The 27946-nt window shown below is 43.9% G+C and overlaps 1 protein-coding gene across 2 annotated transcripts; it reads right to left on the reverse strand.

Annotated features, from left to right (window-relative positions):
* Positions 1-671: 671 nt before the first annotated feature.
* PLEKHA8 (pleckstrin homology domain containing A8) lies at positions 672-27843 on the reverse strand. 2 transcript variants are annotated; one of them, XM_083405035.1, is made up of 14 exons: positions 27563-27843; positions 19543-19659; positions 18893-19048; positions 18226-18350; positions 16937-17080; positions 15717-15757; positions 14546-14691; positions 13721-13886; positions 12578-12663; positions 11555-11613; positions 10299-10429; positions 8631-8701; positions 8293-8354; positions 672-5540 (listed from the first exon to the last, which is right to left on the reverse strand). In XM_083405035.1, the coding sequence occupies exons 1-14, from the start codon at positions 27600-27602 to the stop codon at positions 5343-5345; spliced, it is 1542 nt and encodes a 513-aa protein (XP_083261161.1). In that variant the 5' UTR covers positions 27603-27843; the 3' UTR covers positions 672-5342. The 2 variants fall into 2 exon arrangements, with proteins under 2 accessions (XP_083261161.1, XP_083261160.1); XM_083405034.1 differs by lacking the exon at positions 27563-27843 and adding an exon at positions 25186-25255.
* Between the last annotated feature and the right edge of the window lie 103 nt (positions 27844-27946).

Raw genomic sequence — 27946 nt, forward strand, 5'->3', positions numbered from 1 at the left:
GCTTCCTGTGTGTTTCAAATTTTACATAGCAGAAAGTTCAGCACAAAGCACAGGTCCAATGTGGATTTCCCTCTTTGGAAACCTGCCTGGACTTCAGATATCACCTTATTTGTATCTGCCCATTCTTCTAGTCTCCCAAGAAGGAGCCTGGCATATAGTTTGGAGGCTACATCTAACAAACTAATGGGTCTGTAATTGGCAGGGTTTTTCTTATCACCCTTTGGGGCAATTATACTCAGCTTCCACCCTTCAGGTATGCAACCTGAGCTGTTAATGTATGAAAACAATTTTGCAAAAATGGGTGACCAGAAATCAGGTCTTATCTTATAGATCTCCATTGGGATCATGTCTTCTCCTGGAGCTTTATTAGCTAGTTGGCTTGCGATTAGCCTCTTAATCTGATTGGGCGTGAAGTCCGGCATTCTGGCAGTTCTAATAACTTAGTAAACTTGTGGGGCTGAGTATTTATATTTATATACCGCCCATCTGACTGGGTTACCCCAGCCACTCTGTGTGGCTTCCAACAAATTAAAATACGACATCAAACATTGAAAACCTCCCCCTGAACAAAAGTCAGTTAAGTTGTTTATTTCCTTGACATCTGAGAGGAGGGAATTCCACAGCACGGGCGTTACTATAGAGAAGAAATAACCATCGCAATTTAGACACAATAAAATCAAAGGAAGTTTTATTGTCATCATCAAAGCATTGCGGAGTGCATTCCACACGTCGGTGTGGTCGATGGGGAAAAGCCCATGTGTTGTTGTTTTTTATATTAAAAAAATCTCTGGATTGTACCCCAATGCCTAGTCATTGCATAAGTGTTGACCATTTCCCAAGCCATGCAACATGTTCAAATGAAGGGAGAGGGAGTGGCAATAATAAATAGAATTGTATAGTTTTCCTACCATGACTTCTACTAGGATAAGTTATTCTCTGATATATATATTAAAGGGATATTTCTTTTAAAAACAAGACCCCTGCTGTGATCCATTGGTATAGCCAGCCTCAAAACCTTTCAGTGTAACAAATCATGAGAATGTGATGATATATGCCACTACGCCCTTCAGGCTGCCTTTTGGTAACTCCCTGTGTTTTCAAAAGGAAACATTGCAAAATATCCAGATCAACACAGCACATACTGGGGACTCCTGTGGGGTGGGGGTAACTCTAGTAAAACCTTTCGTCCTTCATTCAAACACAACAGGCATGTACTCTACTTTACAAAGATATACAGAGTGCAAGTCAAACATGCCGACAGAAGTTCACACGCAGTACAGGTTTAGAAGCTCCTTATGTCTTGTGCAAAAGTCCATCGTTCATACAGTTTAGAACAGAAATGCACTTTGCAGGAGGTCTCAACTGGTCAACAACATTATTTACATGAACAATCAGTGTCTTTAAAGACTACTGGGTTTTTGCCCTTGCTGCTCAAATCCCTGAGAATATGTATCTACCAGCCTTTTTTTTTTTTTTTAAGGGAGTCAGATGACAGAAATGCACCAGGACATATCATGCTGCAGCAGCTAATTGCAATTCACTGTTGCTCATGTGACACAAGTCAGTGACACATGTTAACCACTTAGCTGTCACTTGAAGCGTGCTTGTAGTTCAGCTGAAAGGGACACCTCATTATTCTTTTAAACCTCAAAACACTCCAGCTATCCTCTAAAATGCTCACACTTAGCAGAGTTAAGAGAACCAGCCATTTTGTCCGCTAGGCAGATGGCTGTGTTTATTTGCAGTGTCTATATACAAAATGGCTTCCATACCGCCAACTGCTAGGCAACGTCATTTGACAAACAAAATAGCCATTCTAGAGGCCCGATACTATAAAAAAGAACGCTACTTTTCAGAATATCTCTCTTTGTGTGTTTGTTGGAAGAGAGAAACTGACCATTTGAGGAAGACCACCTGCTCAAGGGGTAGGGGGTGGGGAGCTGAAGATAAGGCGATGTTCTGAGGAAACAATGACAAAATGGAAACAAGCAAAATAAAATGGTGTTGTCACAAGTGCCTACTATAAAATGATGGGCAGCTGTTGGCGTAAGCAGATGCAGAATGGGTGCCATTTAATGCCAAAAACAAACAAACAAGTTAATCTTGACCCACAGGGGAAGGGTTTTGTGCCTAGCTTTCAACTTGAAATTTACCACTTGTCAAGCTATTGGAAGTGGTGAGAATGGTGGATATAAAGAGAGGTAATGAGAGTAGAGTACATGAGGAAAATATCACATGATCATCTCTGCACAGGTCCTCTTAATCTACCTAATTCAGTTTGGTCACATGAACCAGACTCTATAAACAAATAGTGAAAAATCCTCCATCTTGGATTTTCACTGGGGAATGATGAAGAGATAACTGGAAACATACCCTCTGCTGCAGCTCAAATGTTATGACTTATCTAAAATAACAGCCAATGCACGAAGTGAATTTAGAGGATTAGGGAATCTTTCCTTGAAATTATTGCATCGCTGCAGAGGGGATTTAGGTAAGATGATGGTACAAGTGAGAAATTCCCTCACCCAGAATGTCAACAACAACATTTATAAAGTGCCTCAAAGATCTAGGTGCTGGGCATTCAAACAGAGAAATGCAAAGCTGGGTTCCTCTGCCTCAAATATGGCCTCATTGAAATTTCTTAAGTTGCAATGAGAATAAACTATCTTATCAACAAATATTCAAGACAACAGACATCTAAATAAATGATGGGAAATGATACATTGTGAGCACCAGAAGTTCAAAATAAAAATAGGGCTATTGGCTGAACGTTTCTCTATTGCAGCCTTTCTTAACCTTGGGTCCCCAGATGCTATTAAACTACAGCTTCCATCATCCATGACCTGCTGGCCATGTTGGCTAGGAATGATGGGAGTTGTAGTCCAACATCAACTGAGGACCCAAGGTGTAGAAAGTCTGCTCTATTGAATCACACATTTATGACCCTGCTTGCCACCTTGGGTATTTATCAGAAAGTCAGGGTATAAATGCAATAAGTGAATAAACAGGAGATTATATGCTCCACATGGATGAAAAGTTGCAGATGAAATATGACTGTGTTTGGAGTAATCCTGTTGACTTCTGTGCCAGTGACTAAAAGCAGGGCTGTATTAATGGTAGCATTAGTGCCCAACAGTACAATTTCCCTGAATTTTCAGATTCCAGATTATTTGAAATTTTATAGCCCAAGCAGATATTGTGGTGTCTAAATTCAAATACCTAATTTTGTGCTTTAATTCATTTAAAGCTTTCTTTTAAACTGCTGACTCAGTGATCGCCTATTTCAATCCTAAAGGCAACAGAGGTCCATAGGTATGTTTCAATTATAATGTGGATTTTTTTTTTTTTTTAAAGACTTGTTCTATGGGAATAGCATTGTGGAAAGTGTTTGAGGGTACTGGAACTGGTTCCTTCATGATTTTGCCACCTAATTTAGTCTATCCATACTAGTTTTTACCTAGAGACATTGAGGGTGTATTCAGATGACTGGAAGCTCTAAGACTGGTACTCTAAGGTACCATGAGGCACCAACTGAACAAGTGCTACCTGTAACTTTGTGAGATTGTCATTGCAGCCTCCAAATATGTATTTTAGGCTCAGCATTATCACTTCTTCTGAATATCTTTGAAATCAGGGTACATGACATGACTGGCCACACAAATCTCTTTCCCGTATGGTTACAGACCACACAATAAGCTTTCAGGCCAGTTATCTGTTGGCTCCTGGCAGCCAGAGTAATCATCTCCTTCAGAACAATTCACCCCGAGGCCTCCATGGTCCTCCACATGAGACCAATGACCCCAAAGGATTTCAAGAAAACAAAGGTTCCATTTTGCGTGTGGGGAGAATGCGACACACAGGGAGGAAGAAGAATGAGACAGAAGAACTAGGGGAATGTGAAGAACCAACAGAAGGGACAAACAGAGAAACTGCAGTGGCAGTTTTCTGGGATGGGAACATTGAGCCAAAGACTGGTTTTGGCAATCTATTGATATGTAGCCCTTAAGTCTGGGGAACACGACACACTACTTGTTCCTGCCCAGGTATCATGTAACATTTTGAATTCCCTTGTCTGTAAGAACTCAGAAGTAATTCCAGTAACACTACTAGTGCCTATATAAATACACATTTCATATACCAGCTTTCATATACCAGAGGTGAATTTTATATATAATCGTAAGGAAAGCTGTTCACCCTGAACTCTGATTAGACAAACCAAGTATTATTATTATTTTTAAAAAAACAAACATTAGCAGTGGAAAAGCTCATGTATTCTGAAATTACACCTGGACCTAAAACAAAACAAAACAAAAAAGGCTTCCAATTACTCTGAAGAAGACAGTTGTTTATGGATTGATTCACCATTCCACAGATTCTGCTCCAAATCCAGCCTTTTTGCAATCCAGAGTTGAGAATGATTCAAACACAGACACAGAATGCTTATGATTTGGTTTCAAATAGGCCTCTAAAGCACAGGCTGCAAAAGCTGCAATCCTAACTTGCAAAGAGTTCTACCGATTCCAAAAGCAAGTGAACCCGGAAGTTAGAAAGCATCTGCAACCAGGGGGTGCTGGAGCAACGTGGTGCATTCTTCTGTTCCCTCCACCTTCTGTTGGAGGTGTGCAAGATACATGATCGTTGTGGCACGAGGAATTTCCCAGTGCTTCTGGCTTAGCACGAGAACATCAGCTTGGAAGCAATGGAAGCACGTTGACAGCCTTAAGAGGTCAGCAGTCATCTGTCACCATGGTATGTGAGCATGGGGCAGATCCTTTGTTTCAACTGATGTGGAGGGATGCAGCCAATTGCTTCAACATGATGAAAGCGGGTGGTTACTTGTGACCTGGTAACACCCTGGGTTCTGGGTATGATTTAACCTGCAAGGAAGACTTGCACTAAAATGGGAAGTGTGGCTTTGCAAATCCTGGCTACGTTTTACAGCCACTAGACTGAAAGCTACTATTGCTTTTGTTGATTTGACCTGCGGTCATTTCACCGGTAAGGAAAAGCTCTGAACTATTCAGCCCAGCGGTACCAAATGCCGCGGCTACGGCTCTTGGGACCACCGCCATGTATGGCCTGCCACACAGCAAACACGGTGAGATCCAGCTGTCATCAGGACAGTCACAATCTCGCCTGAATGTATAGCACCTTTGCGTTTAAACACGAGCAAGCATTCAAATAATAATTGTAAATAGTAATAAAAGTGTATAAAAAAGGAAGCTTCGAGTCCCTTCCCAAGCATGGAAAAACACAAAGAAACAGAATAGCTTTCTGGGGATAAAAAGCTATGTTAGCGGACACAATCCCTGAATTTGCGAGGCACCGCGTGGGGCTGGCAATCACACCACTTCGTCCGACTCCAGCCCGTGTTCGTCATACAGTGCGTCCAAGATGCAGAGCTGATTCTCCATGGCCGGTAGGTAGATGTCGAGGTCCCTTTGCATTCCGTTGTAAAAAGCTTCTTCCTGGTTCTCGCACTCTCCGAGAGAGAGCGCAGCCACAAAGTCTGCGTAAGTCGGAGATGCCCTTAGCGCGAGCTGCAAGGAACAGAAGCGAAGGAGATCCACATGGTGTATTGTGATTTTAGCTATTGTGCACAAAGACTGGGGAGGGTGCGGCGGGAGATAAGCAAACTTTTAGGTGGCCGTGACTCTTTGAAAGGCAGCAAAGTGTCCTGCAAAATAATGAAGACCTAACAAATGTGTATGGTGGAACAAGAGACTATGGATCCCTCCAGACAGGTGTTTTATTCCAGTTACATTCTGCAACAAAATAAGCACTGTATTTTTCGCTCTATAAGACGCACCAGACCACAAGATGCACCTAGTTTTTGGAAGAGGAAAACAAGAAATAAAATATTCTGAATCTCAGAAGCCAGAACAGCAAGAGGGATCGCTGCACAGTGAAAGCAGCAATTCCTCTTCCTGTTCTGGCTTCTGTGATAGCTGTGCAGCCTGCATTCGCTCCATAAGACGCATACACATTTCCCCTTACTTTTTAGGAGGGAAAAAGTGAGTCTTATACAGCAAAAAATACGGTACCTCGGAAGTCAAATGCCTTGCAAGTTGAACGTTTTGGTTCCCCAACGCCATAAACCAGTTTGCGAACATTCTTTAGAACCCAAATGTCTGATGGAGTTTCCATGGCTTCCGATTGGCTGCAGGAGCTTCCTGCAGCCAATCAGAAGCCGCGACTTGGTTCCCGAACGTTCTGGAAGTCCAACGGACTTCCGGAATGGATTCCGTTCGACTTCCGAGGTACGACTGTAGAGCATTGGTGGTGGATTTATTCCGCTTTATTAGTTGATGCTGTGACACTTCCCCAGTGCTACCATGCTATTGCTGTAGGGAGGGGTTCTAGTTCAACAAAAGCAGAACAAAAATAAAGCTGAATATTTGTGGTATATTATTATTAGTAGTATTATTATTAGTATTAGTATTTGTACCCCGCCCATCTGAGTGGGTTGCCCTAGCTTCTCTGGGCAGCTTCCAGCGGAATATAAAAACATAATAAAATATCAAATATTAAAAACTTCCCTATACAGGGCAGCCTTCAGATGTCTTCTAAAAGTTGCACAATTACTTATCTTCTTAACATCTGATGGGAGGGCGTTCCACAGGGCGGGAGCCACTACCGAGAAGGCCCTCTGCCTGGTTCCCTGTAACTTCACTTCTCACAGTGAGGGAACTGTCAGAAGGCCCTCGGAGCTGGACCTCAGTGTCCAGGCTAAATTACAGGGGTGGAGACTCTCCTTCAGGTATACAAGGCCAAGGCCATTCAGGGCTTTAAAAGTCAACACCAACACTTTGAAAAGTTGCAGGATACACCCATATGCAGCTTCAATACAAATAGTACTAAAAGTGGGCTTGCGTATGACTGCTCCTATGGGCGCAAGTCATCATAAATGTGCAGTAAAAAGCATGCCTGGAGGGTCCCCTAGCCTACCCCACAGGGCTGTTGTGAGGATAAATGGGAAGGGTGAGAACCATGCCTTGAGCTTTTTGGAGGAAAGGTGGGATATAAATGTAGCAATATATAAATGTTCTGTGCTACTACTTCCAAATCCCCACGCACCACTGATTCTGCTCAAGGGTCAACCCACAAGTAAGTATGTTGCATTCTTATACTGAAAAAAACTAACAGCAGCACATGCCAAAATCCCAATTTTTATCCAAATCCCAAAACAACACAACCACAACTGGCCCGCGCAGAGTCCCAGCATCGTTTCTCACATTAAACAGCAGAGGGGGCTGCCAACTTAGACCCATTTACTCAGGAGGAAGCCACAATGAATTAAATAGGGCTTATTCCTGTGTAGGCATTGATGAGGAAAAGAGGGAAGGAAGAAAAGAATTCTGTCCTCCATTCCCTGAAATATATATGCTTTTCTGTCATGCTTGGTGAGGAAATACCACACTCACAGCTGAAATGACTCGGCATCACTTTTGGATGGCTCAGTTGGTTACAGCGTGGTGTTGATAATGTCAAGGGTGCAGGTTCGATCCCTGTATGGGACAGCTGAATATTCCTGCACTGCAGGGGGTTGGACTAGATGATCCTCAGGGTCCCTTCCAACTATAATTCTATGATTCTATCATTGAGTAGCCAGCCTCCTGCCCATAAAACAACTTTATTCTTGGTAAGCTCCTGAAGTACCAGAGGTAAGTCAATGGCATTACTACTGACAGCATTGGTGGGGGGACCTGTGACTACAACTCCCATCATCTCTGACCAATGGCAAGGGCTGATTGGAGTTTGAGTCCAAGCCTCTGCAGGCTTACAGTGTCTGTGTGAACTAGCTAGCAGTCAGATGTAAAGATCAGAAAACCAGTTCATTGCAATACATGAATATATCCAGAGCAGTGGCGTAGCGTGGGTTGTCAGCACCCGGGGCAAGGCAAGTAATTTGCGCCCCCTAACCCGGGGCAAGGCAAGTAATTTGCACCCCCCTCCCCCGCTGCACTGTCCCTCCCCCAGATAGTCCCTCTCTCTCTCTCCGCACCGCACCGCACGCCTGGCACCCCCCCTCCACAGTGGCCGGCGACCCGGCGGCTCGGATCAGATTCGCACAGCCAGCACTGCAGTGAGAGAGAGAGAGTGAGCCAGGTAGGGGCAGAGAGCTGTGAGTGCGAGCGCCCCCCCCCCAGATGTTGCGCCCGGTGCGGCTGGCCCCCCCTGCACCCCCCACGCTACGCCACTGATCCAGAGTGTGTGTATACAATCTGTAAATAACTGAGTTTAAAGAAATCTACTCTTATGACCACCGTCAACTCAAAAAAGCTCACTCACCGCAAAAACTCCTCGGACAACCCAGCCGTGGTATTGTCGTAGCGTTTTGCCGTAAGCATTATCTGTAATTCGACAGAAAGGGGGGCAGGGGTAAACATTTTGTAAGATGCTGCGCAGAGTAAAAGTTTTTGAGACAGTCTCAGGGGTTTGGCAAAATCATAAATCGAACAAAGGTTCCTTCTTAAAGCAAACATGTTTAATTTCCAAGTATGGTTTTCATTATAAACACAGCTCTCGCTGAGTACATGTGGTGATGTGAGTGAATTAAGCCAGTTTCCCCTCTGCCAACCTCGAAAATGTGGAGTTCCATAGTTTTCTGCAAAATATTCTGCACTTACTCAATGCTGTTTGAATATTCTTCTCTCCATTCTTTAGCTCTTTCAAAAACTCCTTCAGAAATTTTAAACCCCTGTTTGGAACGAGGGAACGAAGTTAGAGCACATACTGTCGCTTGAAATTGTTACTTTAAAATATATCTTTTAATAGAAAATATGGACAGTGGGATATTGGGTAGGGGAGAAACCCCATTCTGGTTGCTGGTGTTAACAGTGTTGTTCAAAAGGCAGTGACCAGAAAGGGTTTATTAAACATTTATTTTTTAAAAATATATTTAATGGATAATCTTTAATGGATAATGTGCTAATAAAGAAAAGAGATGGTGCCACTGCAAAGGTTATAAAGTGTGCTAAGCTTCAAACGGCTGTTCAGGTGAATCACACTTTCTCCAGCCACAGCAGCTATGTCACACCCACAGGTGTGGATAAAGGACAGTGCTACCTCGGAAGTCAAACGGAATCCGTTCCAGAGGTCCGTTCAACTTCCAAAACGTTCAGAAACCAAGACGCGGCTTCCAATTCGCTGCAGGAAGCTCCTGCAGCCAATTGGATGCAGCGGAAGTTGCGTCGGACGTTTGGGTTCCAAAGAACATTCACAAAGCGGAACAGTCACTTCCGGGTTTGCGGCGTTTGGGAGGAAAAATGTCTGAGTTGCGAAGCGTTCAGGATCCAAGGTATGACTGTACAGCAGAATGGAGATACCGAAAAATGTGGCATCCGCAATAGTGTGAAAAGTCAGTTGCAATTGTGGTGTGTGTGTGTGTGTGTGTGTGTGTGTATTAATATTTTATTGGAAGAATTTCAATTATAAAGAAATAAATTGATACAAAGAAAAAAAGGGGGGAGAAAAAAGAACAAGAATGTGTAAACACACACACATGCACACACACGTACAATGTAGTATACTCCCATACATTCTTATATAAACGGACATTATGTTACTATCCTTATACATATGTAGATATTAAAAGCCTGCTACGTCCTATATAAACTGATTTCAAATGTTGTCATATTTATCCAAACAAAGTCTATGTCTGCGAGCAGTCCATTCATAAGCTGCAAGTGTGGTCATACTGTCAATCGACTGGTTAAAGGGTATCCTATCTATATTCTTCCAATTCCTCAGTATCAGTCTCTTGGCCACCATTAGGGCTTCTCAGCCTTTGGGCTAAGATCAAGTGCAGTTGCAAATTCTGTTTGTAGTTTACAGGAAAAGAGACACGATCATTTCCAAATGGAGAAACCCACCTACCGCTCTGTCTGCAAGCAGCCTCGATATGCTTGAAGGCAGGCTGAGAGAACCCCTGAACAATTGATGTAAGTTCTATTTATATCTAACACCCGTACTGAGCCTTTTTCACTTCGCCGACGGTGGAGAATTCACTAGACAGACGAAGGAAAGGGAGTCCACAGGAGGTAGGCCCCAGACCATGTTTACTGTCACCGGTGATCATTAAATGTGCCCTTTGCATTCTTCTAGAATTCAAATTAAAAAGCAGTAACTGGGTTATATCTAGTGTTAGTCGTAGAGACGCACTACGAAAACCAACAAACTTAAGTCTGTTGCTTTCAATTGGTATAACTTAGCTGGATATTTGGTTTTGGCCCAAAATGGATCCTGGTTAGCAGTGTAACCAGCCTCACCCATGTCCCCAAAATTAGACAACCTACCTTTTCAGCCAGAGGAGGGCCTGTGTGGCAGAGTTTCTAAGTGCTGCCTCTTCAGAGCTCAGTTCGTGTAGGACAATTTTCTGAAGAGTGGTGAACTCCTCTTTGTTGGTTATGTATTTCTGATTTACTTTCTAGACAGGAGAGAGAACCAGGTCACACACTTTGGCGTTTGGTATTTCTGGCAGGCCCATACCGAGAAATTATATAGTGAGGGGCGTCCGACAGGGAAGGAACAGAAGACACTTGCCAGGTAGGGTGGAGCAAATTCCCGCACTGCATCTCAATTAGGAACCACATAAAGGTAAAGGTACCCCTGCCCGTACGGGCCAGTCGTGACCCACTCTAGGGTTGTGCGCTCATCTCACTCAAGAGGCCGGGAGCCGGCGCTGTCCGAAGACACTTCCGGGTCACGTGGCCAGCGTGACGAGGCTGCACTGGTGAGCCAGCACCAGTGCCGCACATGGAACATAGGTTGGTCCAATTAAGTGGTTTCTTGGGGAAAGTAACATCTGGAAAAGAGCCACACAGCCCACCCTAACAATGTGGCTCTTGGATTCAAATACTCAGCAGCAAGGCATCTCGCCATGGCACATGGCGGAGGGTAAGCAAGGCCTAACAACTCATGGAAGAATGTCTCTGGACTCATGGTCAAGTAAATAGATAAAAATACTTAACTAAAAGTAGAAATGATCAGAATACAGTGCTACCTCGGGTTAAGTACTTAATTTGTTCCAGAGGTCCGTACTTAACCTGAAACTGTTCTTAACCTGAAGCACCACTTTAGCTAATGGGGCCTCCTGCTGCTGCCGCGCTGCCGGAGCGCGATTTCTGTTCTCACCCTGAAGCAAAGTTCTTAACCTGAAGCACTATTTCTGGGTTAGCGGAGTCTGTAACCTGAAGCATATGTAACCTGAACCGTATGTAACCTGAAGCGTATGTAACCCGAGGTACCACTGTATCTGAAATGTTTTGACCACTTGGGGTCAGAAGAAAGTAATTGAAAACTGTTGTGGAGACATTTCGTTCTGAATCTGCTAGGCAGAACAAGACAGAGGATGACGACAGGAGGTGTCCTGTCCCCCCCCCCCCCAACATAAATCCTGGTTGCGCCCATGTCCGGAGAAGCACATAAAGAACCATGCACAGAGTGACTTCCCTTCCCTTTTCTGAACAGCACCTGCAAGATTATTTCAGCATCTTTTTTCATTTTTAAAATACTTATCATTAAGAACTGAATGTTAAGCTGAAGCCATTACCTTGATGTTCCCTTCAAAATCCATTTTAACGGGAGCAAAGACTGTGGGCCCAAGTTTGTCTAGGAGAAAGAAGATGAGTTTTCAAGACCTCAAAGGTCAGCTTTAGCTCCACCTACTCAACCTGGATAACAGGCAACAGGGCAGAAAGGATTGAGCACCTCTGATTTTTCTTGAAGGCATGAAAGAAGCTGAAGGAGGAGCTGGGTTAAGAACGCAAGAATATTTGCGTCCTCTATAAAGCAGGGCTTTCCCTCCATTTTGTAACCAAAAGGAGTTTTTGTCTAGGACAATGATTTGGGTAACTCAATGACATTTCACTGGATCAAAGGCAAGCACAAAGTCCCAGACAGCTTAAAAGCCAAGCCATCGGGTACATTCACTGTAAAATAAGAGGTCTGTGCTGGCTATATTTATAAGATTTGTTTATTTATTTATTTGTTCTTACATCCTACTTTCTTCTGTCATGACACTCAAGGTGGTATGCATGCGGTTTATACACACTGCTCTGTTCATATAACACAATGTTTCCATTTGAACACTTCACTTATCATGTGAACAAGACTAGTCTCTTCCCGGGTTCACACATTCCACCACCCACTGTCTTCATCCAACACAGCTGGGTGTAGTACTTTGGAGGTTTTTTGTTTTTGGTTAGCCACAGTTTGTTGTGTTGCCCAAATCCAGTAAACTGTGGTTAATATTAACTACGGTTTCTGAAGCTAACTAACCTCAATTAAGATTAACTGCATTTTAGGGGGTCTGAATGCCATGGCAAGCTCTGGTTATCAAAGGCAAAAGCTTCTGAACTTATTGCTGCTGACCACGAGGGAGGAGAAGAGGGGTTGGAGGAAGAGAGGTGAAAGGAAGAGCACACAAGCTTGGTAAAAATAGGCTAGATTCATTGATGTCTCACTAAGCCACACTCTATCATTATGTTCTTAATGGAATCACTAAGGCTTCAACAGCAAAGCAGAGATATTCACTGTGCAACATATTTCACGGAGGAAACAAGCAATCACATACCCAAGACTGGAACTATTTCATTACAAGATTGTAGGAATTCTTCTGTGGGTATACCTCCGTCCTCAAAAAGCTTGATATCACTAAACCTTTGGGGAAGAACACAAAGAGCACATTAAGAATTCCAAGGTCACACTGCAGTCAGAGGTAATGGGCTAATTCCACTTTAATCCTATTTCAAAGCCATTTATGTTATTCGTCTTCACAACTGGGATAATGCTGAAATGATACAACTGGAGAAACCCACAGAGTAGAAAAGTGCTTTTCAGGTGGACCAAGAATCTGATTACATGCATTTTATAAAAGAGATCAACATAATGTTAATAATATCCATGTCCAGAAATGTATGCAGTGGCATATTCCTGTGTCACCTAGATATTCATATTTGTCTGCAACAGATAAAATTGATTTGTTGCTGTGTGACAGACATCCAAATATTACTGTAGATAATACGAAGCTAGAAAGACCAGAGGGCACACTCAGTAGATGGCAGTACCCCATGTCCCCAAAGTCTGCCTTCTCCTTCTGTACAGAAAACTGAGGACGTAGAGCAAATTCACCCCCTTAATGGACCATTCCTTAAGGTTCTCCATGCAATTTCTATCCAGGTGGCCATAGCTGTCAACTTACAGATTTGAAAATAAGGGACCAGCAGCCTCGAAAATAAGGGATCAGCAGCCAAAATAAGGGATTTTCTAGCACAGGTATGTTCAACTTCTGAGCCCCTCCAAGCCAAAGGCGGAAAGCCCGGCCAGCAGCCAAACAAAGCCTCAAGCGGTGGTTCCCACAGTGCAGCAACCCGGCAAAAGGGATGCAGCAAGGAAAACCACCGTCACCTCTCTGCTGGGAAGCGCTGAGCAAAGGCGAGTCCCCAGGCAACGTGGCCGATTTGATTGGCACAAGGCATGCAAGCTCCACCCCCCAGTCGTTCTTAGACTCCTTATTGGGTGAGCAATGCAGCCAAGCAACACAGTTGGAGCCTCCCTGGCCGGCAGAGAGGGAGGGAGGGAGAGGAGCTGCTTCCTTTGAAACCCAGGAAATTTAAGGGACATCATCAATAAGGGACAGCAGCGGGACACGGCGCTGGGATAAGGGACTTTCCCGCCAAATAAGGGACAGTTGACAGCTATGCAGGTGGCGCATTACCTAATGCTCATAGCACTGAAAAAAGTAGGTAAAGCTTTGTCTGATTTCTCTTCCGATTGCAATGCTGTTGGTCTTTTTGCCGATTCCACTACAGGCTTTAAAGATTTGTCGTCTTGATTGTCCTCTTTTGGCAGCAGCTTGTCCTCTCCATCGTCATTGCCACCACCTTGGGTTTAAAGGGAGAGACATCTTCAGAAAACTAAACTTGGTGACCTGCCTCTGAATGTAAACAAAAAAAAAGGGGGGGGGAGACTGCGGTGGATTTTATATCTTCTGTATCGTTTAATGTCCTGTTTTGCAGGCATGCTTGCTTGCTCATCTGTACAGCTTCTCACCCGTACAGGATCTGAACGGGAAAACTTTTGAGATGGATGTAAATCCGTCTCTGGATTTATGCATAGCCAGTGTGGTGTAGTGGTTAGGGTTTCAAGACTCAGAACAGGGAGACTTGGGTTCAAATCCACCACTCAGTCTTGGGCCAGTCAGTATCTCTTGGCAGCACCTTACTTTACCTGTAGGTAATTTTGCTTCGTGAGAATAAAAGGGGAGTGGGAGAGAGTTGTTTATACTGCCCTGAGATTCTCAGAAGGAGGGCAGGACAAACATGAAATAATACAGACTTCAGAATGACTGCCTCCACATCAGTAGCTTTCTCAATTTCTTTTTCGCCAAGAGTATACAGAAGTTTCAAATTACACACTTGTCGCATTAAATCACAATAATAATTGATATGCTCCATTTAGATAGATGGAACACTGGTTAAAAACCCAAAAAGTGGACGAGTCAACACCATTGATTCTGAATAATAACCACTGATGAATTCACCTGCCAAATCATCCTTGATCGTGTTTGTGCAGTCCATCTTGCCAGTTTTCAGGGGGTCAGGGGTCAGTTCATCAATCAGGGATCGCTCATGAAGGTTGGTGTTTGCATACAGAGATCCGTTTTCACAGTTTTTTAATTCCATCTTCCTGGGAGGAACAAAAGAAAAGAACCTTGTTTGTTCGATAAAGTTTGTTGTTGTTTTAAACAGAATTATCTGAATACAGTTTTTGAACAATATAATTTCTCCGAACTATCCAGAATGGGGTTGCCACTTACCTCAGTGGGTTTCGCTCAGATGTGCGGAAGGCAGGACACAGCGGAGATGGCCTTGTGCCGCTTCATGCCAGTCACAATTCCCAGAATGCTTTGGGAGTGATGTAACGCAATGCGGCTTCACTCCCAAGGCACCCCAGGATTGAGGCAGGAAGTCACAAAATCGGTTTACTTTTTAAAAGGCGCTCTGTAGCCTCTAATACGTATTTTTAGTGTGCATATTCAGTTTTTTTAAAAAATATATACCGTATTTTTCGCTCTATAAGACGCACGTTTCCCCTCCTAAAAATGAAGGCGAAATGTGTGTGCGTCTTATGGAGCGAATGCAGGCAGGAGGCTCTGCTCAGTGCTCCCTTTAACAAGCCGCTTGGAGCTCTTGGGGGCTTTTCCCCGAGGAGGGAGAACGGCAGCCGCGCACACACTCCGCACACTCTTTAAAGGGAGCACAGCTCTTGGTGGAGCCGTAGCCGCGCACAGCCTCTCCGGGGCAGGGGATTCAGAATATATTTTTTCCTGTTTTCCGCTTCCAAAAACTAGGTGCTTCTTATGGTCTGGTGCGTCTTACAGAGCGAAAAATACAGTAATCCAAGACTAGTAAAATAAGAGAACACAACTTAAAATGGTTCAGAAGCACTGCCTTAACAATATAAATAAACTGACATCCATCAGTTTCTTGGAACTGATATGCATCCTATTTCAGGTGGTGAGACCTAGAGGATGGGCTCCTTCGGAACAACTTAAAGAATGTATATATTGAACACACATACACACTCACACCCCTCACCCCTTTATGCTTCTTCTCTTTGTTATTTCTAACAGTGATGCATAATTGGCTTCATCCCAAAGAGTCAGACTCTGAGAATTTCTACAACTGAATGCAGAAAAAAGTGCACTGTACCTTTCTGATATATCGCGGCTAAATAAGACGGAAGGTATTAGCTGTGGGGAGGAAAGAAAAAGAAAACTGTTTATGCTAGTATCATTAAATCTCAGAAACTTACTTTCCTTCAGAGTGCCACTGTGGCACCCCTCACATCTGGCCAGCAGACTCATTGCTCCTTAGCAGGAGGGGAGCAGGTAGTGGCAAGGAGGTTGGTACTGTGTGGACATACCAGCAGAAGTGCCAGTTTTGACTCCACAGGTGCATCCATACGGTGCCAATGTCCCAACTGCCTCACCCCTCCTCCTCACAGCAGCTATTCTGATGGCTAGGTTTGTGGCACCGCCACTTCCCACTGGCCGCTTCAGCTTTCCTTAGATACATCCAAAGAATATGGAAGGAATCAAGACACAAACCTATGCATGTAGGGCTGGCCCTACCATTAGGCAGGTGAAGCAATCATCCAATGTGGAAAATGCTGGATAGGCTTCCTGCCTCAGCCCCCTCTCCTCCAAGTCCCCTAAGCTAGGTTGCCCTGAACCCTCTAAAGTAGCTGCTGCCCTCAAGTGTGAAGAGGCTTCACATCGCCATTCTATACATGGAATGGGAAGGGCACTATCTTGTCCTTTTGCCTCAGGCAGCAAAATGCTTTGAACTGGCCATCTATATAGCAGTATGCTACTCTTCGTGGTCTCAGGGGTCAGTTTCCTTTTTTCTTGTTTAAGCATTGTCCTTCTGATTATCGAATGGGTCTTACTGGACACTTCACCAATGACTATACTACAAAATGTCTTCGACCCTCAGCCTGATTTATTGTATAGTCAAACCTCAGTTCCCGAACAGCTCTGTTTTGGAACGTTTTGGCTCGCGAACAACGGAAACCTGGAAGTAAATGCTCCAGTTTTCGAATGTTTTTCAGAAGCCGAATGTCTGATGCAGCTTCCGCTTGAGTGCAGGAAGCTCCTGCAACCAATCAGAAGCTGCGCCTCAGATGCCAAACATTTCGGAAGCCAAATGGGCTTCCGGAATGGATTACGTTCAACAACCGAGGTTCGACCGTACGCTTTAACTTGTCAAGTTCCAAAACTGGGTACAACTCAAACAGGCAAACTAGCACAGCAGCCTCCTAGTTAAATCATGCGTTCCGAAGTTGCTAAATAAATGCAGTGCTGAACAATAGCGCAACCAAGGGAAGGGTGGATTGCCACTTTAGGATCAGAGGTTGCGCTTAAGCTTACCTTGTTCGGTTTGGAAACGCTGGGAGATTCAGGCGGGAGCAGCTCCGAAGAGAAGGCTGCGTTTGCAATGTGCATACAATCTTCAAGGGTCTTCAGAAAGGTGGTGCAGGTGGATTTCAACAGCGCTCCCATATCAATTCCATTCTGAAAAAAGGGAAGATGACTTTACCTTCCAAGAACTACCTGGTTTCTAGGCTGTGGAGCCTGCCCCAAGCCAGGCTCCTAACGTTTGCTTTTTCCAGCACAGGTTGACACACCTGCACAAACAACTTATTTACTTAGTTAAAATTCCGGGGTGTGTGTGTGTGTGTGTGTGTGTGTTCACAAGGACATAAAAACACAACAATAAATCAACAGTATAAAAGGCACAGATAGGAGAAGTAGAGCAACAGTCTAAGACAATGCTAACAGAAGAGTTTGGATTTGATATCCCGCCTTTCACTCCCTTTAAGGAGTCTCAAAGCGGCTAACATTCTCCTTTCCCTTCCTCCCCCACAACAAACACTCTGTGAGGTGAGTGGGGCTGAGAGACTTCACAGAAGTGCGACTGGCCCAAGGTCACCCAGCAGCTGCATGTGGAGGAGCGGAGACGCGAACCCGGTTCCCCAGATTACGGGACTACAGCTCTTAACCACTACACCACACCACAAATTCTGGGTGAATAGAAAGGTTTTTTGCTGCACAGTAATATTAGTGGCAAGTTAGACCTCCTAGAGGAGTGAGATAACATCTCCTCTCTTCTGTTGACATCTGCCTCACTACTGATTGGGGAGGCACTGACAAGAGCATCTCAACAGATGATACAGTGATATGGAGGGTCTCTTTCTCCCCAAAACTTCAGACTCAGGTGTCCAGGGCATGCCATTCTTAACAACCATAATAACATCCCGTTCTACTAAATGTTGATCTTTTCCAGTCTGCATCCGAACTGGAATTGTTTTAAAGATCCTCTTTGGAAGGGTGAGAGATAAATTTAAAGAATAAACATAAATGCACCAGGAGCGGCATACGGCAGAACCAGACAAGCTGTTCTTATATGAACATAAAAAGCACCCTCAATAAACAATTTCTAAATAATGAAAAGCATACAATACAACCAACCCCCAACAGCAGCAGGCAAAGGCCAGCATCTTCAGACCGGCCAAAAGCTGAGGGGGTCTTGGGATGTGGCGTTAAGTGCTGCTCCACCTGTAACATATTATTGATGCTACAGCGAAGGGATTGCTGCTATGGATGTGAAGTTCTCTTGCACCTTGGACATGGTCAGGTTTTATTTGATACCACATTACCTGAGCTGCTGAAACACCAGACATGCCGACTTCCTTCGTTTTAGCCACTTGCTCAACAAGGAGGTCACAATACAGCCGGAGTTCTGCCATTTTTGTTTTCAAAGTGTCCGTGTTTTCTGTAAACTCTGAATCAATAGCAATAACACAGTTAAGTCAAACAGATGTGATCAGAAACAACTTTATAAAGCTTCTAAATTGCGAAATCAGGCATAGGCAAACTCAGCCCTCCAGATGTTTTCGGACTACAACTCCCATCATCCCTGACCACTGGTCCTGTTAGCTAGGGATGACGGGAGTTGTAGTCCCAAAACATCTGGAGGGCCAAGTTTGCCTACGCAAACTTTTCAATGCTGCAAATAAATACCCATTATCACAATTCCCACCCCCCACAGGTGGGTTATTTGGAGGGAGTACAAAATTTAATCAACGAACGGATAAAATTAGCAATTCTTTCTTGTGCCCACGTAATGCTGAATCAAACTAAATGTGTTGAAACTAAATAGAGCCTCAAAGGCTGTGATGTCGAAGGTCCCAAAAAACACAAGACAAACTGTTCTAAATATTTGCTGACTGGAAAATAAAACTGGAAACACAAAGCAAGCAATGTTGTTTTCTGAGATGCTGGGAAGTAAGGTGGGGATAGAAGTCTCAGCTAAGAACAGCTTGCCTTTTTCTTTCTGTGTCCGGACATCCGTCAAGCAGGCCTTGGCAGTTCCTAGAGCGATCAGCCACTTTTGCCTCTCTGCCGCATTTCTGGCTTTCAGATAGAAGTACTGTTCTCCAGGGATGATCAAATCTACCCGCGTATTGTCTGCAGAATGAACTAAGAACAACAGAATTAGACTTGACTCAGCTTACTAAGCCAACATCATGCAAGAGCTCTGTGCCCATGAATGCTGCCAATTCCATCTTCCGTTCTCAGCGTGTTGTAACTGAAGATTTCCTAGGTCAGTTAACCACCGTTTCCCGTTATGTCCAACAGTTCAAACTATAGTAATGAGGATGGGGGGCGGGGGAGACAGGATCTGAAACCAATTTCAAACCACGGTTTCAGGTGCTGGCTCGTTCTCATCAAGGTAATCACGGTTTCCTGGATCATCTGGTTAGTTAAGCAAGGAAGTATTCCGTTGCAGTGTGTCAAGGAAAGAAAGGGTGGTACAAATGGTGTGTGTGTGTTAAGCCTCAAGCATATCTTGGCTTGATAAACCAAGGTTTGTTACTTACAGTCAAATGAGGCTGTGTGTAGATGTCTGAATGGAACTGACGTGTTCTAGTTCACAATGGAAGTCCCACTGCGGATTCATGTCTCTTAGTTACCTTGAATTTCACATACTGCCATCTGGATGCTCCCCTTACAGCCTTTCCAAGCATCTTCCCGTGAATCGTAGTAGGATAACACACCTCCTGCGAGAATGAACCATCGAGGCTGCCAGCCTGGGAAGAAACATGTTTTTTTAATCACAGCCAGAAGGAATATACATGTAACTAGTTGGCATTTGCAAAACTGTTGTTTGCATCCATCTGTCTTGAGAGAGAATGGGCTGCAGCCTTCAGGGTTGAAGTCAAACCACCGGGGAATCACAGCGCCTGCTGCAGCTACAGAGACTGGCAACTCGTAACTGCTACGTCCTGCGTTGTTTCATGTCCCTGGGGTCCAAGTCTGGACAGTGTGTTTGGAGGTCCTGGGATGGCCGGACAACAAGACTCCCCTTCTCAGCCTTGTTGATGTGGTCCAAAGGAAAGCAGAACTTTGGGGAATTATAGGGACAGAACTACCTAAACTGTATAGAAACTTATTCATGTATGCTACTACAGCAGCAAGAATGTTACTCGCCCCAAAATGGAAAGAAGCAGAAGTCCCAGCAAAGGAAGAATGGGTACAAAATATGCAGAAATGGTGAAACTTACCGGAAGAATAAGAAATCAAGATAACAAACTTTTGTAAAAGTTTGTTATCTTGATTTCTTATTCTTGGAATGGTTTATTGGATGGAAATGGTTTCTTGAATATTTACAGATAAATTGTAAACAGATAAGAACATTGGCAGGAGTATTGTAATAACCTGCAGTTTTATAAGAGTATATATTTAAAGTAGATGAATAAATGAGCAAATTAAGTTAATTTGGATATGCAGAAGGTATTAAAAACAAATTTAAGGAACTGCAGAAAGAGGGGGAAGGAAGTCAAGGTTTGAAATGTTAAAATGATTGTAAAATTAGTGAAATGTATAAACCTGAAAAGCATAAATAATTTTTTTTAAAAAAACAAAACCAAAGGAAAGCAGAACAATGCATTTGGCACCAGCTTGGCTGCAGGAGTTGGCAGAAGGAGGCGGACAATACACCACCCAACCGTCTTAGGGACTCCAATCTGGATTTGTGTTGGGTTTACTCCGTGGCATAAAAATGACCGTGTAAGTAATACATAGCACTTCAGTCAATGTAATACTTTAATTCACGGTTGGGAGTCTGATCACAAATAATCTTAATAATCTCTTTTGTCGTGCTGCAGCGGCAGAACAGCTCCTCTTGCACATGACCAATTTACAGTATTCTGTAACAAACTGTAAAATGTGTTTTAACCACTGTGCATAGGAGCTCCCGTTCCAGTCCACATTTGCGCAGTCGTGGGAACTTGCTGTGTTGTGAGAACCAGGCCACTGAAAGCTATATACAGATATGGAGTGATCATCATATGGTATTTTTGAGAGTGCAAGTATTTGAACTTGCATCTACCGCAAAGCTTGGTTGCGTAAGTAAGTCACACCCTTCTAATTTAATATTATCAGATAATTCCAATATAGATGCAGATTAATTTCTGGAGTTAGTACATGGAAACTTGCTTCGAACTGGGTTAATCCCAAAGCCATATTATGCTATTACGTCACATTTAATCTGAGCTAGCTCTCCAGCAAAGGCCACCAAGTTGCATACATTCCTAAATGATTTCACAAATGGGGATTTAAAAGAAAAAGTGTTGAGTAAAATTACTTAGGGTTAAAAATCCAGCTCAGAAACAGGCCCTAGCCTGTTATATTGTCTTATAAGCCCTGTTCAAGATCAAATAATATGTTGAAATCTCCGTAATTTGTATTAACAAAATGTACCCCTTTTATTGACGTAAATTTTAAGAACCCTACTGCAGGGAAGCTTTCAGTGTTAATCAAAATGCTGGCAATGATTGGGTTCTATTTTTAGCGTAATAAGAAATCCAGGGGTAAGCCTAGAAATGACAAGCTGGTTAGTTTAACACAGGCATAGGCAAACTCAGCCCTCCAGACGTTTTGGGACTACAACTCCCATCATCCCTAGCTAACAGGACCAGTGGTCAGGGATGATGGGAATTGTAGTCCCAAAACATGTGGAGGGCCGAGTTTGCATATGCCTGGTTTAACATCTGGTTCTGGCGAAACTGATGGAAAGCATTGTTAAAGATAAAATGACCCAAGCTTATAGAACTTACAACCTACAACTCTTACTGATATAGAGCCAGCGTGGCTTCCAGAAGGATAACTGTCTCACAAATCTATTAGCGCAGGATGGAAGACTGCGCAGGATGGAAGACTGAAGAAACCCCAACTAAAGAATCATGGCAAGAAAAATTGATGGATTATGCAGAACTGGCAAAACTGACATACAAGCTACAGGACAAGGATAACTGTGACTTTAAAGATGAATGGGAACCCTTTACAAAGTATTTGAAGACACAACAAAGTGAACTGGACTCCTTGGCTGGTTTTGAATAAACATTCACAAACTTTTTAATGATAATAATCAGCTAAATAGTTTGAGGATCTATACAACTGTGTAACATACAGAAAATAGCATTTTTAGAGAAATCAAAGACTGGAACTGAGGGAAGTCGGGGGGTGGGTTCTGTGGGGGGAGGGAGGAAAAATGGGGGGGGGATAAGGATGATATGTTTCTGGATAATATGTTTTGTTTTAATTTTGAATGAAAAGTTATTTTAAAAAAACAAAACCTATTAGTGCCACTTGCAACCATCAGCATGCATACAGAGAGAGAACAATGTTTCTTGTTGAGATTGTGTATGCAGAAATTGGGACATGTGCTTTTTAACTTGTTCATAAATGATTTAGGGCTGAGCAGTGAGTCAGCCAAATTGTTCAAGGCTGCCCAAACTCCAAAAGAATATCTCCAAACTTAACAAAAGGGGCAGTAAATTAGCAAATGCAGTTCGATATCAGCAAGTGATATACACTGGGACAAAACATCCTAATTTCACACATATACTCATGGGGCCTAAGCTAATGGGGACTGACCAGGAACAAGAACTTGGCAAAAAGTGGAAAAAGCTCAAGGAAAATGTTGACCCCGTGTGTGGCAGCTGTGAAAAATATGAATTCCATTCTAGAAATCATGAGGAAAGGAACTGAAAACAAAACTGCCAATATAATAATGCCAATATAGAAATCTATGGTGTGACCACACTGGGAATACTTTGTACGGTTCTGATGGCCTCAGCTCAAAAAGAATATTGGAATACCAGAAAAAAGTTCAGAAATGGGCCACCAAACTGATCAACAGGCTGGAGCAGCAGCTCTATGAGGGAAGGTGACAACATCTTGGGTTTCTTAGTTTAGAAAAAAGGTGTGTAAGAGGAAACACGATAGAGATGCATCACAGTGTCGAGAAAGCAGATAGAAAAATGGGTTTCTCCCTCTTGCATGACACCAGAACATGGAGACATCAGGTGCAGCAGAATGTTGGAAAAGGACTTTTGCACTCAACCAATAGTTAAAAAAGGGAAGCATCTTCAACAAGAGCAACTGATGGAAACCAACTTGGATGGCTTCAAAAGAAGATTAAATCAATTCATGGAGGATTAAGCTATCAATAGCTACTAGTTACCACGGCTATCCTCTGCCTGCAAACATCATGATATATCGCAATGTCTGAAATATGGATGGAGGTACATAGAGGCCATAGTTGTCAACTTACAGATTTGAAAATAAGGGACCAGCAGCCTCGAAAATAAGGGATCAGCAGCCAAAATAGGGGATTTTGTGGGTTCAACTTCTGAGCCCCTCAGGGGCAGAAAGCCCAGCCAGCAGCCAAATGAAGCCTCAAGTAGTGGTTCCCACAGCGCAGCAACCCAGCAAAGGGGATGCAGCAAGGAAAAGCACCGTCACCTCTTCACTGGGAAGCACTGAGCAAATGCGAGTCCCCAGGCAATGTGGCCGATTTGATTGGCACAAGGCATGCAAGCTCCACCTCCCCAGTTGTTCTTAGACTCCTTATTGGGTGAGCAACGCAGCCAAGCAACACAGTTGGAGCCTCCCTCCTCCCTGGCCGGCAGGGAGGGAGGGAGAGGAGCTGCTTCCTTTGAAACCCAGGAAATTTACCATCATCAATCCGGGACAGCAGCGGGAAACAGCGCTGGGATAAGGGTGTTTCCCGCCAAATAAGGGACGGTTGACAGCTATGGTAGAGGCATTGGCTTCACAGTTTTTCTCACATTGTGATTTTTGCACAGCACAAACACACATCATGATTTGCAATATATCACCAGGTCAAAAATTACGAAACGAGTATCACGATATGGACTGGTTTGGGAAAATATATCGCCCAATCCTAACACACATCAAGATTCGCGATACATTGCCAAGTCAAAATTTATGAAATCGGTGTCACATATGGAATTCCATCTGGTTTGGGATGATATATGTTGCCCAGCCCTACTTCTGAATTCTGGTTGTTGGCAGTTATCGATTGGGAAAGTACTCTTGTGGTCGGATCCTGCTTTCAGGCTTCCCATAGGTATCTCGTTGGCCACTATGAGAACAGGATGCTAGATTAGATAGGCAATTGGCTTATGTTCAGGCTTATGTTCAGTTTTGTTTTTTTGGAACTGATTTTTTAACAAATCAAAAACATAAACAATATGGAGCCTCACCATAAGCTCAGGTAGGGTTTTGGTTTTTTTTAAAAGGTGTAGCAACAAACACCAACAGAGAGCATGACTCACAGTGTAAAACTGGAAGAAACGACATGTGGTATGAGGTAATATGTGGCATAGTTCGGCCCTATCTCCCCACCCATGAACTGCAAACATAAGAACCTGATTGTCACCTGTCTTAACTCTAGCAAGGAAGACTCATCCATTCCCTCCCACATGGGCATGGCAATGACTTAAGCACTCCTAAAGTAACTGACTGGCTCCTAGCCAACCAGTGTAATAGTGCAGTTCTGTGCAATGTTTATTTAGAAGCACATCTCACCTAAACTACTACGACCAACTCCTACAAAATCTACTGCAAAGATTGCAGCCTAAATGGGCTTTGATCCTTTTAATACTTAAACTCAATTTATTTGTGGACATTTCTTTGGCACAGCCCTGCGTATGTTTACTTGAGAAGAGTCCTACTGAATTCTGCAGTTTACTTCTGGGAAAAACATGGACAGAATCGGGCAGTTGCTCTGCACCTCCTCCCAAAAGAAGCTTGTTGCCGTGCTGGACAGCATAGCTGACTTCAATTAACAGAACAGGGCAGTTTTGTTCTGGAAAGCAAATTCATACATCTCATGGCTACCGGAGAATGATAAATGTGCTAAAAGCCCAGGAACAGGAGAGGAAAACTTGGGAAGCAGGTCAGCGACGGAGGAAGGAAGTCGCTTTTGTGATCTGTTGCCTGCCCACGCCCTAGTTCTTGATCTCCGTACAAATTTCCTTGTCCGATCACTGAACTCCTACCGCCCTTGTACAACGCCAAGTCATCAGATATCGATGAGATGCTAAATACTGCAGCAAGATTCTGAACTCATTAAGCTAAAGCATGCCGTTTCACACTCTCGAGTCAAGCACCTGGATTCTAGTTTGTGAAAAGGGATCAATATATTTTCCCAGCATTGAGGATTATTCATTTATTTATTCATTCATTTATTCATGAATATTTATTTATTCATGAATGAATAGGATTATTCATTCATTTAAATGTACCTTTTGTAAACCAAAATGCTATTCTGTGCTTATGAAACACTTTGTTCTGATTCATCCTTGTAGTTTTGCTGCTCTACAACGAAGAGTGACAGAAACTGTTACACTTTCTGATTTCTTTCACGGTGGGCTCCGGCCAATAATTCCATGCACCCGGCCATGGTTTGCTCTGCAAATATTTGTAGGGCAGAGGATGCAATTCTTGTAAATATTTGAAAGCGCGGCACTTCTCTGACATTATTTAGGTTTTAAGAGTGGGCAGAAGGGACTGAAGGCGCTGAAATCTGCTAAGCATGCCTGGTGGGTTTCGTCTTATTATTATTTATGCATTATGTGTTTTGTTTAGTTACAGATTTTGCTCTGTAAACAGAAAACAGTTTGAAATTTGAATCTTCCTCAGGTAAAAAGCTGCAATCCTATAATACTTTCTTTGCAATCCTATAATACTTTCCCTTTACACCCGGTAAGATTTACTTCTGAGTAGACATGCATAACATTGTGCTGCTAAGTGGCTGAAGCATTTTTTAAGAAGTCTATTTACCACTATTTGAGTTAGGCCTATTTAGTCCCAATGAAATCTTCTGGACAAAAGCTAATCCACAGGTAAAAGCCCAGGTAACAACTCTGTGAGTGAGCTGACAGAGTCAAGTTGCTGCGTGATACTTAGTTAATCCTTAGGCACAGCTGCCTTTTCTATATGTCTTTTCTATATACCCATCCAGCAGTGAGGAATCTCTGGCTCATGTGCCTAATTCGGTCCACAAAGCCATTTTCTCTTAGCTATGCCCACTGGTCCTTCACTTGGCATCATATATGGGGTGCGCAGGAACTGCCAATCAGTTGACCTTAGGTGCCTACACATCATTGAACCCATGTGGTCTGGAATAATTCAGGGAAAGGAAATGGTGACATTAAGGTGTTGTCAGGTGACTGGCAGGTGGATGGCCCTACCCACCTGTCAAAATGGTGTGCAGGGGATGGTGAAGGTAAGGATCCTGCTCACTGGTTGGAAATGGCTCCCCACCCCTGAGTTGGTTTAAATCAAAACTATTATAATTATTACTTATTGAATTTATATACCACCCTATACCCAGAGGTCTCATCCAGATTTGTATTACAACTTGATCTTCCAAAGGATAACAGAAGATATGCTTCACAACACTTTGAGCACCACAATCAGGGCACAGGCACTCTTAAGACACACACATATATTGTGCAGGAAACTCAGACTTCAGACAATTGATGAAGGCAACAACACAGACGTGAAAGAAACAAGACAAACATCAACTACATATATGTGTATCATATTTATCACTCTGTTATCAATAAATTCCTCTAACTTTCTGTTCTTACCCTCCAGAATACATAGAGGAGCTAAGCTGGTGCCAGGTGTAGACTTGCAGAAACACACGATGCTGCACCCATCCCAAGTCAGACTTAATTCATCCATCTAGTCCCCTGCTGCCTTCTTCCTGAGAAGCAGCATTCGCTGCCCTGAGCAAAGTTCTCTTCCCCATCACCTTGGCAGCTCAGACCATGTCTAACCGGAGGTGTAGCCAGAGACAGCCTGCTGCTCTTCTCATGCGCTCTGCTGCCCTTTAACCTGCAGCCACTCCCTGCTTGATGGGGTTTTTTTGGGGGGGGGCAAGGAAGCAGATCCTACACTTGCTGCGCCTCTGAAACTCTTTAGGGATGACACAAGAGTCCCACCTTAAAGATGTATGCAGTACCTTCGTGGTTCAGCCTGCCTATTGCAGCGCTTGGGACCAGGGGTGTCAACTTGAATAAAATATTGGGGGGGGGGCACAGATAAGAAGACTCGATCACATGACATGGCACATGGGAACCATTTGAATGACAATGCCCATCAACTTTTTTTAATGAGATCCAGCACCAAGGGCCTTCCCTCATTGCGAGAAGTGAGGTTACAGGGAACCAGACAGAGGGCCTTCTTGGTAGTGGCGCCCGCCCTGTGGAACGCCCTCCCTTCAGATGTGGAGGGAATAAGCAGCTTTCTTTTCTTTAAAAGACATATGAAGGCAGCCCTGTTTAGGGAAGTATTTAATATTTAATGCTGTATTGTCTTTAATACTTGATTGGAAGCTGCCCGGAGTGGCTGAGGAAACTCAGCCAGATGGGCGGGGTATAAATAATATATTATTATTATTATGGGGGCAGCCCCCTCAAATATTTTATTGAGTAGGGGTGAAGGGACCCTAGGAGTTGGACCCTATGCCTGAGACCCACCGGGAGAGTCAGAACGGGGCGCGTGCGATGCTGCCCCCTTCCCTTCCCTTGGCACACAAAGACACGCGCTGTCTGCCTCTCCCTCCCAGCCTGGCGAGGGGAGCAGAGGGCAGGGCACGACCGGTCTACTCACCGCTCAGATAGTTGGTCCACTTGTACAGCACCCCCTCCATGGTGACAAGGGCCCCCCCATCCAGATCTGCCTGGGACAGGGGAAACCTCTCCCCCTGGCCTTCCCGCCCCCCCAGAAACTTTTAAGCGCTCAGCCCCACGGCTGAAGCACTGGCACCCAGGGCCATTCCGAGGCTGGCAGAAGCCCGGCCCGCCTCCCTGCCTTTCTCCCGCACCCGCCCACCCGATCCTCCCCTGGCCCTTCCCTGCCAACCAACTACGGGGCACTACGCCGGTAGCGTAGACGTCGCACCCGCAGGACTCGCTCCTTCTCCTTCTTCTTCCTTAAGGAGAGGCGTAAACGAGTTTCGGAATACGGGCTGACCACGTGATCGCGGGGAACGGG

This window comes from Podarcis tiliguerta (genome assembly GCF_965153285.1).
Source record: "Podarcis tiliguerta genome assembly, chromosome: 12".
NCBI lineage: Eukaryota > Metazoa > Chordata > Lepidosauria > Squamata > Lacertidae > Podarcis > Podarcis tiliguerta.